This window comes from Doryrhamphus excisus, chromosome 1 (assembly GCF_030265055.1).
Source record: "Doryrhamphus excisus isolate RoL2022-K1 chromosome 1, RoL_Dexc_1.0, whole genome shotgun sequence".
Classification (NCBI taxonomy): domain Eukaryota; kingdom Metazoa; phylum Chordata; class Actinopteri; order Syngnathiformes; family Syngnathidae; genus Doryrhamphus; species Doryrhamphus excisus.
In genome coordinates this window covers 2,652,818-2,668,419 of record NC_080466.1, presented here as the reverse complement: position 1 = coordinate 2,668,419, position 15,602 = coordinate 2,652,818, and the positions used below count along the sequence as shown (strand labels likewise).

Genomic DNA, 15,602 nt, shown 5'->3' with positions numbered 1-15,602 from the left:
CTGTGGTGCTGATCGTGGCGGTTACGTCACTTCCGGTGAACAGAAGTGGAGTAAACTACGGCCGGATATACACTTTTCGAGATTAAAGCGAATAACAGTGTATGTTGCTGAAATTATTTGCTCCGATTATATTAGTGTGCATGGTGTAATTCATGAAAACATAAAATAGTTAAAATAGAACACAAGACGATCGAAAACAAGTGTCTCTCAGCGTAAGGCATAAAAAACAACGATTGTCACGAGTCAATTTGCTGATTATTTATCCCCCATCTCTTTGGGGTGGGCGGATGTGACGTCATCTGAGACCCAGCAATCGTAAAGACAATATTTTGTGATGAGATAACACAATTTATCTATACAAAACACTGAGCTATCTAACAAAATATACATCTGTCATGGTGACTCAGGTTTTGCTTATTTGACAAAACGATTCATACAATTACCCCAAACTTTCGGTTGTCACCCATTCATTATTATAATTGTTAGACGTTTTGTGCACAGCTTTTTGTATATTTCACTTTATCTGTTTGTCTATTGTACACATCACAAAATGGACGTGCAATGTAACGCTGTCATTTTTTGTGATGAAAATGTGCTTGCTATTAAACAGTCCTACACAGTCAATTATTTGAAAAATAAACAATTGGCAGTGTTCTCTCGGGTTCGCTGTGGCTGGGAGCCACTAGCGCCCTCTGGTGGCCACCGTGTGAGTGCCGCTGTAACGGCACAGCACTGCAGGTTCAACCACCATCCAACCAGTGAAGAGCTGTCTGGACAATAGCAGCTCATAGTTCCATGCATTGTTGCTCTACTTCTGCTCTCGTCACTTCATTTGTAGTAAATTTAAAAATATATATTAATCAAATAATTATTGTTTTGGTGTCCTCACGTCATGGCAATTGCACACGTAGCAACAGAATATGTTTTTTCGGATTTTTTGTTGAAGGACCCCACGGAGGCTAAGTACAAAGGGATGCGCCTGGAGCTGGCTGTGGACAAAATAGTAACATTTCTAGCCGTGGGGCTACCTTTGTTTCTCATCTCGCTCGCTTTTGCTCAGGAAGTATCCGTAGGTGAGTTGGTGTGAATATGCAATTATCGGCCATCCTCCAGACACAATCCACGCTTACATGTGAAAAATGCAAATTCTTTAATGTAACTGTTATGCTGGATTTCCTTTTTTAAAATATATATAGATAATACATGCATGAAATGTGTGCATGACTTTATAGAGGTTTATGAAAGGCTGACAGCATTGTAATGGCTCCACCCTTGTACTTTAAATCACGCCCCTGTCCTGCAGCTGTTGCTTGAAGATATGAAATAATGAAACATGCATTCTTCTTCTAACTTAAAACAATAAATATTAGCTTTTAAAAAAGATGTTTTGCAAAGCGACATTTGAGATGACTTTAATATATCTATCCATTAGTCCACTATATAACCTGGTCAGGGTCACAGGGAAGCTGGAGATTGTCACTCAATCACAGGGTTGACAGACTATACACTCATATTCCACATTAATATTATGCACTGTGGGGCTATAGTGTGGTTTGCCACTTTGATATTATTATTTGTATAGTGAATACACTGCATTTCTGGAGGAGTATGTGGCGACCTTTAGAACCAAATAAAAAAGCTGCCAGGCTTTTGAGGTCATTTGTGCCTAAAGAGCCTCCTTTTGTGTGTCCCTGAGATATTTAATGCTAATGAGCTAATTTGCGAATGAGTGACATTGCAATAACTGTATCAGTAGTTTGGCAAATAATGACTTTTGATTGAAACTGTGAAAAGGGTATTGAACTTATATTATATCATAGCTTCCATATTATTATAGTTTAGAGCAGGGGTGGGCAAACTACGGCCCGGGGGCCACATCCGGCCCGCCAAGTGTTTGAATACGGCCCTCCCAATCTTTCCAAAGTATTTAATTTAAACTCAACATACAACCTGGCATCATGGCCTGAGCCAACCTTTTGATGGTTGTATCAATTTCGTTGTTTGACATGGTCTGTTGTTTACAAAGTGCTCCTGAAAAAAGAGACACAAGCACATAATAATAATAAAAATTAAAATAATAATTATTATATTATTATTATAACTATTATGATTATTATATTTATTATATTAATGCTAATTATTATATTAATTATATATAATAATATTGTTATATTTGCATATTTTACATAATAATAATATAATAATTATTATTTTAAATTTATTTTAATTATTATAATATTTTATTATTTTTAAAATATTTAAATATAAATATAAAATAATAAATAATAATAGCAGATTGCATGACAATTTTACAGATACAATAATACCAGGTGGACTGTTACGTGTAAAATATATAGTCTGCCCCCCCCCGGAAATTTTGTTATATCAATGCGGCCCGCGAGTCAAAAAGTTTGCCCACCCCTGGTTTAGAGCCAATACAGTAGGGGCATCACAAGATCTTGCGAGATGAAACCGTGAAAATATTTCTCACAAGAACAGGGCGGCAGAAACGAAACCAAAGACAGAATTGAAACCGCAGTATTTACGCACACTATAAAACCTGCAATCCACCGTAACTCTGTGTTCCCAGTATAACTCACTTGTGACTCTTTTTTCCATGGGAGTTAGAGAATTGCCGCCGTGTTTAATTCTAAATTTGATCAAAGTTAACCAGTAAGTAACCAGATCAAAACATGACAGCTGGCATCTATTTTACTACATGTTGGCGGAGCATGCTAAACATTAAAGGAAGTGTAATATAATCTCATGCAATCTATTTTACATAAACACCTCTACTGTGTAGATTAAAAAACAAAAACAATTTAAACATCAATACTGTGCTCCTTCAGGTACACAAATCAGCTGTTTTGCCCCCACCAATTTCTCCTGGAGACAGGCAGCGTATGTGGACTCCTTTTGTTGGGCAGCAGTGCAGCAACAAGCTGACAGTTCACCGCTATGGCTTCACAAGGTACCTTTTAAAAAGCATTCACTGCCAGGGAAAACAATACAGTATATAAAGCAGGGGTCTCAAACTCAATTTACCTGGGGGCCACTGGAGCTAGGGTCTGGGCAAGGCTGGGCCCCATCAGGTTTTTCCAAAAAAAACCACAAGATGAAAAATAAATAAAAAATCAAGAATAAAGAAAATCAATCCATCAGTAATAAATAAATATAATAATAATAATAAAACGGCAAATAATAAAAACTTAAGAAACCACATATAGTTGGTGGGTAGACAAATTATTTTTTTCAGATTAAAATGAACAAAGCATTATTAGAGCCCTGTAGACATGACAAAACACGACTATAGTCACATTTATACTCTTTTTTATTTACAACATATTGCGCAACTGCAGGGTCTTGAGACACATTCTCACTCGCAAACTAGAGAGCCAGCGAAAACTTACCACTTCCACACGGATAGGGAGGATAAGTATTAACAGTTATTTAACCTTTAATAAATAAAAATAAAATCAAGAATAAAGAAAATCAATCAATCAGTAATAAATAAATATAATAATAATAATAACACAGCAAATAATAAAAACTTAAGAAACCACATATAGTTGGCAAATTATTTTTTTTCAGATTAAAATGAACAAAGCATTATTAGAGCCCTGTAGACATGACAAAACACGACTATAGTCACATTTATACTCTTTTTATTTACAACATATTGCGCAACTGCAGGGTCTTGAGACACATGCTAACTCGCAAACTAGAGAGCTAAGCGACCTAAACGGTAGCCTTCGAGTTATTTCCTTTAAACTTAAATAGCCAAAAACTTACCACTTCCACACGGATAGGGAGGATAACTATTAACAGTTATTTAACCTTTAACATGAACATGAATCAAACGTAATAATTTTTTCTGGGTACATGATACCATACAGCATCCATATCAAACTTGCGCGGGCCGCACTAACATTAAACTTTCATATCAAGGCGGGGGCCTCAAACTAGTGTCCTGCGGGCCACATTTGGCCCGCGGGCCGCATGTTTGAGACCCCTGATATAAAGTGTGTGAGGCGTATTGAAGAGAGAAGGGTGGCTGACTCATGTTTTTTTGCTATTCGATCGACTGTACAGTAAATTACACAGCAGTATCGTCATATGCAGATCATGAAGCCGCAAGAACGAATCAATGCAATGATTCTCTTAGTTCATCGTGTCCCCACTTTGTTTACAAAACACCATTTCAACACAAATCTATCCTCTTGTCTCTTTTTTCATTCAGTTCTTTCCATACATCCTGCTTTCACTGGCCATTCTTGTGTACATCCCCGCCCTTTTCTGGCGCTTCTCCGCAGCCCCACATCTATCCTCGGACCTCAGTTTCATTATGGAGGAGCTTGACCGCTTTTATAATCGTGCCATTAAATTGGCAAAGAATCTTGCGTCCTTGAATACTAAAGATAAAGACGGACCCAATGACACAGCGAGGTAAAAACACCCAAGTACTGTACTTTTCATGTTTAAATTAGGATTTTAGTGGGGAGAAGGATGCTGTTTTTGTAATGTGTACAAGCAACTAACTCCATTGTTGTGGTGTTTTTTTGTTTTTCTGTGTAGCAGTGCTCTGGAGTTGACAGAGAGTTGCTTCAAATACCCCTTAGTTGAGCAGTATCTGAAGACCAAGCGCTTCTCACACCGCCTCGTAGTCACGTACCTGGCATGTAGGAGCTTGACTCTGCTCATCCTGCTTCTAGCCTGCCTGTACTTGGGATACTACATCCAACTGGCCTCCCTCACCGATGAGTTTCCTTGTGATCTGCGGACAGGGGTGCTAACGAACGATAGCGCTGTGCCCTCGGCCGTGCAGTGTAAGCTCGTGGCAGTGGGCGTCTTCAGGCTGCTCAGCTACATCAACCTGGGGGTGTATGTGCTTCTCGCTCCGTTGGTGGTATACGCTGCCGTCGGGCCGGCACGCCAGAGTTCCGGCTTCCTTCGGCCTTATGAGATGCTGCCAGGCTTCGGCGCTTTGGGCGTTGTCACGCCCTTCTACAACGACCTTAGCATCTATTTGCTCTTTTTGCAGGAGAACCTGAGTGAACTCAAGTCCTTTAAGTGTCTGCAGGTGAGCAACAGTAAGCAAATACAGAGTTACATGCTTTTAATTATCACATCCAATTAACAGGTGCTGGAGTTGTTGCAAGAAGCCGGCGATGAGGGCTTTGACGCCATGTGTCTGCTGCGAATGCTGGGTCAGGTGAAGACAGATGTGATAGATTGTAAGAAGGCATGCCCACGAAAGAAAACTAATGAGGTCACGGCATAATTAACACTGAGGTAAGGGTGTTATAGTCGCTCAAGTGACATTCATTTCATTTACAGCAATAAGGGTGTGATGTCATTTCTGCTCCCTCATGTACAAGCTTCAATAGGGATCTCTTAAAGGGGAATTGCACCTTTTGGGGGGAATTTAGCCCATCATTCACAATCCTTATGTTGAAACATGAATACATATTTATTTCCCTTTACTGTGCATTATAACACAAGAAGATGAGTTAATATGAGCTAGCTAACAACGTATATATAAAAATACAATATTCATTCATTCATTCATTTTCTACCGCTTTTCCTCATGAGGGTCGCAGGGGGTGCTGGAGCCTATCCCAGCTGTCTTCGGGCGTGAGGCGGGGTACACCCTGGACTGGTCGCCAGCCAATCACAGGGCATAATACAATAATACAATATATAATATAATATATATATAATATATAGTATATAATATAAAAAATAAATATATAAATATAATATAATACTTATTTTTTATTTTTACTTATTTATTATTATTATAATAATAAATATATAAATATATTATTATTATTAATAATTATTATTTATTTGTTTTTTTACTTATTTTTTTTTTTTTTACTTAATTATTATAAATAATAAATCTAAATATAATATATATAATATATCATATAATAAATAAATATATAAATATAATACAATACTTAATTATATTATTTTTTAATTTTTTTACTTATTTATTATTATTATTAATTATTATTATTTATTTGTTATTTTTTTACTTATTTATTACTTTATTATTATAAATAATAATAAATATAAATATAATATAATACATATTATAACTATTTTGACACTAATGCCCTCACAAAGAAAACGCCAGCAGTATTCCGTTTATATAACTGACTTGTATATTAACCAAGCTACAGCGATATTATTATTGGAGCAGCTAACATGAAAAACAATTCTTATCTAATCTAATTATGTCTTATATCTATATTATAATATATAATTCTTATCTGGCAAACGAACACAACGCGTCACTAACCGCTCGTCTCAGCATCTTTCACAGAAGGAAGAGTGGATACCTAGTTCTCCATTTTGCTACAAAAACTCAACAAGATGTTTGTTTGCTGTCAGCATTTTTTTTCCCACACGTCTTGTGCTGGAAGACACAGACAAAGCCACAGCAACAGCCACAGCGGACATTGTAAGTGTTCTCGCTGTATTTATGCTGGTATTGTTATTGACGGAAGTAGAATAAGTATGTGTATCAATGCACCCGAGGAAAGAAGTAGTACGGTAAGATACTGCAACTATTACATGTTATCATCAGTGTACATGTACATGATCAATGCATGATCACAGCATGTATATCAAACAATGCAACGTTGTTAAAGGGCTTCATCGTCGAATTAGGTGTGTCCTAATGACGTGCATTGTTGGCTTGCTCATATTAACTCGGACAGAAATATGTGTTCATGTTTCACATAAGGATTGTGAATGATGGGCAAAATTCCACAAAAAGTGCAGTTCCCCTTTAACCTTTTCCATGGACGGCATGCTAAATAACCAAATAAATTTTACTTATATTTAGATATATAACTATTTTAAAATATCATATCATAGTGTGAGTATTTTGGCGACACTATTATTATTACTAGTATTTTGGTTTTCTGCAGGGGTACTCCGGTTTCCTCCCAAAAACATGCTAGGTTAATTGGGGACTCTAAATTGACCGTAGGTATGAATGTGAGTGTGAATGGTTGTTTGTCTGTACATTATATGTACCAGCCTCTTGCCCGAAGTCAGCTGTGATAGGCTTCAGCATACCCCCCGCAACCCTAGTGAGGACAAACGGCATACAAAATGGATGGATTAATAATTTTATATCTACAGGATGCTTCATATCTCTCAACTTACCGTACTGTAATTTCTTTCCAGATTTACTGTGACTGTGAATTTGTCTCCCATCTTTCTAGATCTTCATTAACAAAGTCCTGCCAAGAACAAAGACAGCCTGATGTGGTGTGTTGACGTACTGGATTGTAATATTGGGTTACTATTTCAATGCAATCTCTTAACATTTACTTATTTATTAAGGCTTAAAATGTGTAGTGATGTGCCTTATGTTTACCTGTATGTCAAACTGAAAGTACTGAAATTAAATGTTTAACATTTGGAATGCTGGCACATCACAAAATTCACATTAGTTACCCAACCATAGAAGTTTCTTATATTTTCCTATATGACAACACAGCCACAAAGTCAATCAAAAGAAAATGTGGGATTTTTTAATTTATTTGTAATTTATTTTAACAAGCTTTGCTGCTTTTCTCAGATGTACTGTAAAAACATTCCTAACATTTCAATTTGAGAATGTAAGTATTGTAACTAACTCTAACTTTAGCTCAGGGTTTATTTATTTTGTAGCATATTAAACCACTTGCCTAGTATGAGTGAGATTTGGCAAATTTTATTATTTGAATTTTATTATTATTATATTATTAAAAAGTAGTGGAGTTAATGGGTGTACTACTGACAGCTACAACGACATGCTATTGGTTATTAAACAGACTTCCCTAAGCATGTAAAAATGCAATTCACTGAATATGTATGTTGTAACAATTGCCTGATAATGGATTAATACAAATGACTAATATGAATAGATGCAATAAAACGCCAAATCAATCTGGTGTGGATGTCTAATACAACAATGCTATTCACTTTTGTTACGGTCTGTCCATTACAAAGATACAAGTAAATATAATGATACCTCGCACAGTTACAACATTTATTTAACTTCATAAACATACTATTTTACTAGTTTACTATTGTATTATATGTATAGGCATGACTATTTTTTTAAAACCAGACAAAGCAGAAGTTATTTACCAAGTGGCTCTGGAAAACAGGAAAGAAGCTCTACTTGGTTGTATCAGAAGGACCCGCCTATTATAGCTACATCGTAGCTGATTGGCTAATATTGAGTCGTCGTCATCCATCCAGACCAATAGTGTCTCAGAATTCAAGCTTTACTCGTAATTGATTGGCTACCAAAGAGTTTTGAGCTGTGGGCGAGTGAGCTAAGAACGTTTTTTTTCTAAACACTCATTGTCGAAGAAGAATAAGCCTAAACAAACTCTTAACGGGAATTTAAACATTCACCTAAAATGTTTTAACAACTTCCCTGTATACAGGTAAGTCTATTTTAACCATCGGTTCAAACTGGCTCGTGCTAGCCTGGAAGTCTAGCTTAATTGCTAAGCTGGCTAAAGTTTGCTAAGCCACAACAACGTTTACATGTAAAACTAGCGTTTGTTTTATCTTCAAATATACACAGACGTTGCCTTTAAGAAAATAGGATAATTGCATTTTCGAAACATAGTCTAATTTGGGATATGGTATGGATATTCCTTTATTAGAATTAGCATGTTAACATTTGCTAACAGACATGGTTTTGTGGGTTGAATGCTATGTGTCAGAGAAAAATAAACATCGCATCACATAAGCATTGTTTGTGTTGCACCTTTTAGTTTGTTCCTGTTACTGTAAACATCCCGAGAAATGGTGGAGCCAACAACACAGAAGTTTGCGTCTTTAGAGGAGGAGTTGGGCTTCTGGAAGGAGCAGGCAAACAGACACCAGCAGAGGTAATCTAATAAAAACATTATTACAACATATATTACTGATGCATATTTCACATTAGTGCTGTCATTAGTTGTCTTCAAGTGTGATGGTGTCTTCACACTTACCATGAAGCATGAGAATTCAAATGAATAATTTTTTGCATGTAAACTTTGTGCATTGTGTCATTAGGGCAGATGAGGCTCAGGAGGAGTTGCAAGAGTTTCAGCAGATGAGTCGAGACTATGAAGCGGAGTTGGAAGCGGAACTCAAGCAGTGCGAGGCTCGGAACAAGGAACTGCTGCAAGACAACAACCGACTCCAAGTGGAGCTGGAAAACATCAAGGTATGATTCATCTTAAATCAGGGGTCTCAAACTCAATTTACTTGGGGGGGCCACTGGAGCTAGGGTCTGGGTAAGACTGGGCCGCATCAGGTTTTCCAAAAAACCCCCACAAAAAATGCATTTATTAAAAACAGAAAAATAAATAAAATTGCTTTGGTTCCGATTTTCTACTAGAAAAGCTCTGATAAAACATTCCACTGTTCTCAAATATCTTTTTTTTTCTACACAAAATAAGATGAAAAATAAATAAACAAATCAAGAATAAAGAAAATCAATCAGTAATAAATAAATATAATAATAAAAAGGCAAATAATAAAAACTTAAGAAACCACATAGTTGGTGTGTAGACAAATTATTTTTTTCAGATTAAAATGAACAAAGCATTATTAGAGCCCTGTAGACATGACAAAACACGACTATAGTCACATTTATACTCTTTTTATTTACAACATATTGCGCAACTGCAGGGTCTTGAGACACATGCTAACTTGCAAACTAGAGAGCTAGCGACCTAAACGGTAGCCTTCAAGTTATTTCCTTTAAACTTAAATAGCCAAAAACTTACCACTTCCACACGGATAGGGAGGATAACTATTAACAGTTATTTAACCTTTAACATGAACATGAATCAAACGTAATAATTTTTTCTGGGTACATGATACCATACAGCATCCATATCAAACTTGCGCGGGCCGCACTAACATTAAACTTTCATATCAAGGCGGGGGCCTCAAACTAGTGTCCTGCGGGCCGCGTGTTTGAGACCCCTGCTATATGCACTGAAGGATACTTTTAACTTGGTCATGGTAGCTTTTTCAGGCTTCTGATTGGCCAGAATGTGCACGTCAATGTGTTTTTAATGTGAGTTGTGTCGAGGGTCTTGAGACACATGCTAACTCGCAAACTAGAGAGCTAGCGACCTAAACGGTAGCCTTCAACTGAACTAGCGTCATGCGGGCCACATTTGGCCCGCGGGCCGCGTGTTTGAGACCCCTGTCTTAAATGAAAAGTGGACAGGCGTGTGTGTGTGCAGTCATTCCTGAATGTCCTCGATCAATAAAATGCTTATAAGCTACACTCTCGCTAGCTATAAGACAGATCACACACAGTAATATTTGTTTGGAGTGCCTTTAGCTTTGATTAAACTTCCTTTTTTGTAGGTGGCATTCCGCAATTTCACAACTTTTATTTCCAGAGTTGCATCCATTTTCCGTCAAGATCTTGTATCATGACGCTACTTTCAGTTGATCGCAATCAATGTAACTGGCACGCCTTCTTAAAGCTTCTAATTCAGTCAGTTTTGTGCTAAAACCAGACAGGTAAACACTAAAAGACTTGGCTAGAACATGTCACTGCAAAGAATGGAATGTCAACAAAAGATATGTTATCTGAATGATTTGTGCACTGATTGCAGGAGAAATTTGAGAGCCAACACTCTGATGCTTTTAAGCACATCTCAACCCTGGAGGAAAATCTAGCGGAAACTACAGCAGTCCGAGATCACCTGCAGAAATATATCAGAGAGCTGGAACAGTCCAATGATGACCTTGAGAGGACCAAAAGGTTTGCATATGCTGTATGTGTGTGTGTGTGTGTATAAGCAATAAAAAATGCAATAGCGTGTAATCATGCCTGTGACTCTCCAGGGCGACCATCATGTCCCTAGAGGACTTTGAGCAGAGGATGAACCAGGTCATTGAGAGGAATGCTTTTCTTGAAAGTGAGCTGGACGAGAAAGAGAACCTGCTCGAGTCTGTTCAGAGACTCAAAGATGAAGCCAGAGGTAAACACGTACACGACTTACTTTAGAAGGGTTGCTTGACCAGACACAACGTACTTTTCTAGCTAATGCGGTAGATGCATTTCATTAGAACATTAAACATTTAAATAAATACAGTGGAACCTCTGAGGGAGGGCTGAGAGATATGGCATCAGCATGCACACGTTCCCTTTAAGGCTTGGGTCTCAAACTCAATTTACTTGGGGGCCACTGGAGCTAGGGTCTAGGCGAGTCTGGGCCGCATCAGGTTTTCCAAAAAAAACAACAAAAAACGCATTTATTAAAAACAGAAAAATGAATAAACTTTGCTTTGGTTTCAATTTTTTTCTACAATAAAAGCTCTGATAAAACATTCCACTGTTCTCAAATATCTTACTTTTTATTTTTCTACACAAAATAAGATGAAAAATAAATAAACAAAAATAAATAAAGAATAAAGAAAATCAATCAATCAGTAATAAATAAATATAATAATAATTATAAAACGGCAAATAATAAAATCTTAAGAAACCACATATAGTTAAATTATTTTTTTCAGATTAAAATTAACAAAGCATTATTAGAGCCCTGTATAGTCACATTTATACTATTTTTATTTACAACATATTGCGCAACTGCAGCGTCTTGAGACACATGCTAACTCGCAAACTAGAGAGCTAGCGACCTAAACGGTAGCCTTCAAGTTATTTCCTTTAAACTTAAATAGCCAAAAAATTACCACTTCCACACGGATAGGGAGGATAACTATTAACAGTTATTTAACCTTTAACATGAACATGAATCAAACGTAATAATTTTTTCTGGGTACATGATACCATACAGCATCCATATCAAACTTGCGCGGGCCGCACTAACATTAAACTTTCATATCAAGGCGGGGGCCTCAAACTAGTGTCCTGCGGGCCACATATGGCCCGCGGGCCGCGTGTTTGAGACCCCTACTTTAAGGCATTAAGGCGTTGCTACACAACTCTTATCAAATGTACATTTTTTTCAGCTTAAAACAACACCAAATATGATCTGTCCTATTGTGGAGTTGCATCATCACCTCTTTGTGTCTCTTGCGCAAAAAATGTATAAGTAGGTATTTTGGCGCGAGCATTTGGATTTAAATACGCGACTTGAGTACTCACCATGACATTACTGCATTAACATCAAAACCTGTACTACTTTTATGGACTGGTAGGAGCTGCTGCCCCCTAGTGACCCACCAGAATAGAATCCCGTCACTAAAATCTTGATGTTCTTCATACTGACACAAATTTGTCGCTACCTGTTTACCCTCGCTTATAAAAACATTTCAACGGCACTGCAGGGCTCTTGATCCAAACTCTTGGGTCTTTATCGTTATCATTTGAATATAATCTTTGTGATGCAGATCTTCGTCAAGAGCTGGCAGTCCGTCAGAAAGAACGACGACCATCCAGCAGCCTGGGCAAAGATTCAGACCGACCAGACCTGCAGTGTCCCTCCAGCAGCATCCCCGTCACCCCCTCCAAACCGCTTGGCTCGTTTGCCACGCCTCCTGCATCCAGCATCCGACGAGGTGAATGGATGTACTTGAAATACTCGGGTATTTATATACAACGACTACAGGAATTATTATCATGTGTTTTTGTGTCAGGTGATGGACTAACAGGAACTCCGCTCACAACATCCGCTAGAATATCTGCGCTAAACATCGTCGGGGAGCTGCTGAGAAAAGTCGGGGTAAGAGTTGTCGACATGTTTGGTCAATATCATGATTTTTTTTTTTTTTTTTGCAAGCTAATTCTTGTTTACATATCATTGCAGAATCTGGAATCCAAGCTGGCCTTGTGTCGAGACTTTGTGTACGACACATCGGTTACCAGGCCCGCACTGCCCGCCGCCCCTGGTAGTCCATGTGGGATAGATGGAGGTGCTGAAGTCCAAGCCAGCAGCATAAGCCCTCCGCCTCCTCAGTACGACAGGTGAGGGAGATCATAGAAGCTATATGCCAGGGGTCTCACACTCAATTTACCTGGGGGCCACTGGAGCTAGGGTCTGGGCAAGGCTGGGCCGCATCAGGTTTTCCAAAAAAAAACAAAAAAAAAAACGCATTTATTAAAAACAGAAAAATATACAAACTTTTTCAGTGCTTTGGTTCCGATTTTCTACAAGAAAAGCTCTGATAAAACATGCCACTGTTCTAAAATATCATAATTGTTATTTTTCTGCACAAAATAAGATGAAAAATAAATAAACAAATCAACAATAAAGAAAATCAATCAGTAATAAATAAATATAATAATAATAATAAAACAGCAAATAATAAAAACTTAAGAAACCACATATAGTTGGTGGGTAGACAAATTATTTTTTTCAGATTAAAATGAACAAAGCATTATTAGAGCCCTGTAGACATGACAAAACACGACTATAGTCACATTTATACTCTTTTTATTTACAACATATTGCGCAACTGCAGGGTCTTGAGACACATGCTAACTCGCAAACTAGAGAGCTAGCGACCTAAACGGTAGCCTTCAAGTTATTTCCTTTAAACTTAAATAGCCAAAAACTTACCACTTCCACACGGATAGGGAGGATAACTATTAACAGTTATTTAACCTTTAACATGAACATTAATCAAACGTAATAATTTTTTCTGGGTACATGATACCATACAGCATCCATATCAAACTTGCGCGGGGCCGCACTAAATATTACACTTTCATATCAAGGCGGGGGCCTCAAACTAGTGTCCTTGTTATTTACAACATATTGCGCAACTGCAGGGTCTTGAGACACATGCTAACTCGCAAACTAGAGAGCTAGCGACCTAAACGGTAGCCTTCAAGTTATTTCCTTTAAACTTAAATCGCCAAAAACTTACCACTTCCACACGGATAGGGAGGATAACTATTAACAGTTATTTAACCTTTAACATGAACATTAATCAAACGTAATAATTTTTTCTGGGTACATGATACCATACAGCATCCATATCAAACTTGCGCGCGCCGCACTAACATTAAACTTTCATATCAAGGCGGGGGGCCTCAAACTAGTGTCCTGCGGGCCACATTTGGCCCGCGGGCCGCGTGTTTGAGACCCCTGCTATATGCACTGAAGGATACTTTTTAACTTTTTGTGTTGAGAAAGCAGAGTTACAATGCCATCTACTGGATGCAGTTGTAATGACAAGGTTTGTATCTTATTTATGGCCATCCATATTTATTATCCATGGCGGGTCGCCACAAATAAATGACTTATACTCCCTAATACTGGCAGTATATGTACAGGTCAGGCAGCGAGGCTTAGTTGACCGTATTAATTGTGCCATTTTTTAATGCGTAAACTGAAGTTACATTCAAGTACAGTACACCACATGTTTACACTTTACATAATTCAACATGTCTGAAAAATGTTGAAGATGTATACACAATAATTCACGTTGTCATTAAAAAAAACTTTGTTCACTTCCTGTGTTTTTTTTGGTATCCCAATTTTTCTACTTGTGCCTGTCTTGCAGTTTAGTGAAGCGGTTAGAATTTGGACCAGCACCCCCACGAGGTATCTCCCAGGGGGCTCAGTCGCCACAGGGAGGAGTCAAGCTGCTGCTCTGAGGAACACGTCCCCTCCGTCCCCCCCCCCCCCCCCCCCCCCCCCCCCCCCCCCCCCCCCCCCCCCCCCCCCCCCCCCCCCCCCCCCCTCACACCAGGCACCCACCCACCCACATCATTACAACTTTTCGGAAGTTGTCTTCCAACTGAAAACCCCACTTTCTCAGACTCAATTGTAATGGGATGCAGTGCGTAGTATTGCAAAACTTTTTATTTATCTGATGTGGTTGATATTGAAAAAACAGTGCTGCCGAGCCGAGGGGGATGGGCGGGGGGTTAGTTCTAAACCATTGCTGCCTTCATCCACATGATTATTTAGCTCTTTCACTGTTTAATTTGTGCAAAGAGGACTAGAGGACTCCATCTACTGAATGTAATAGTCATGATAACTAGGATCTTATACTGTGGAGCAATAATATAGCTGATCAATAATATAGTTTTTGAAGGGATTGTAGAATGGGAATTAGAGGAACATTTTCATTGAAGAGGTTTCTGGTTGTTTTTCCAGCTAAGCTCAGCGCTGTGATGGCCTCTGTTGATGCTGCATTCGGCTGCTTGTGTGATGTAATACATCCCTCTTGGTTTGCAGTGTTTCTCCCATTAAAAACATTAAAAGGGCAAAACCACCATATTTCTTTGGTACTGATGTTTTTTATTTTTGTGCAAGTGGTTCAACAATTAGTAGAAAGAAAAATGTGCAAACGTAAACATCTGTCGGTAATACAATTGAAGAGGAGTGGAGTGTGATGACAGGGAGACACACACTTTAGTCAACAATTAGTTCCAAATTGTGCATGAACTAAGCCTAAATTATGGGTAAAAGTATGAAACAGTGACCATACAGAAATGTTATAGCTTTCAATGAGTTTAGGATACAAAAAGCAGACATTTCCAACCTATTGAAAACTGCTCTAAAACATTAACAGCAGTCACAGGCAAGACAGGAGTAGCAGATAGTAGTTCCATGTTACACAAGGTGACATACCATTGGCGCGCTCATCAA

At 38.1% G+C, this 15,602-nt stretch overlaps 2 protein-coding genes and 1 long non-coding RNA gene across 4 annotated transcripts; 2 read left to right on the top strand and 1 right to left on the bottom strand.

Annotated features, from left to right (window-relative positions):
- Positions 1–771: 771 nt before the first annotated feature.
- On the top strand, positions 772–7,490 carry LOC131119627 (pannexin-1-like). Its single transcript, XM_058064758.1, has 6 exons — positions 772–1,073; positions 2,850–2,971; positions 4,241–4,446; positions 4,576–5,080; positions 5,141–5,292; positions 7,242–7,490. The coding sequence occupies exons 1-5, from the start codon at positions 893–895 to the stop codon at positions 5,279–5,281; spliced, it is 1,155 nt and encodes a 384-aa protein (XP_057920741.1). The 5' UTR covers positions 772–892; the 3' UTR covers positions 5,282–5,292; positions 7,242–7,490.
- Positions 6,030–8,321, bottom strand: LOC131119918 (uncharacterized). The gene is made up of 3 exons (XR_009126613.1): positions 8,155–8,321; positions 7,183–7,259; positions 6,030–7,103 (listed from the first exon to the last, which is right to left on the bottom strand). It is a non-coding gene; the product is annotated as an uncharacterized LOC131119918 (long non-coding RNA).
- Positions 8,293–15,230, top strand: LOC131119786 (nuclear distribution protein nudE homolog 1-like). Of its 2 annotated transcripts, XM_058064781.1 has the most exons (10): positions 8,293–8,459; positions 8,796–8,912; positions 9,079–9,232; positions 10,647–10,795; positions 10,879–11,015; positions 12,391–12,558; positions 12,637–12,722; positions 12,807–12,964; positions 14,509–14,629; positions 14,689–15,230. In XM_058064781.1, exons 2-9 carry the CDS (start codon positions 8,827–8,829, stop codon positions 14,600–14,602), a joined length of 1,032 nt encoding a protein of 343 aa, XP_057920764.1. In that variant the 5' UTR covers positions 8,293–8,459; positions 8,796–8,826; the 3' UTR covers positions 14,603–14,629; positions 14,689–15,230. The 2 variants fall into 2 exon arrangements, with proteins under 2 accessions (XP_057920764.1, XP_057920753.1); XM_058064770.1 differs by lacking the exon at positions 14,689–15,230 and having other exon boundaries at positions 14,509–14,655.
- The last annotated feature ends 372 nt before the right edge of the window (positions 15,231–15,602 follow it).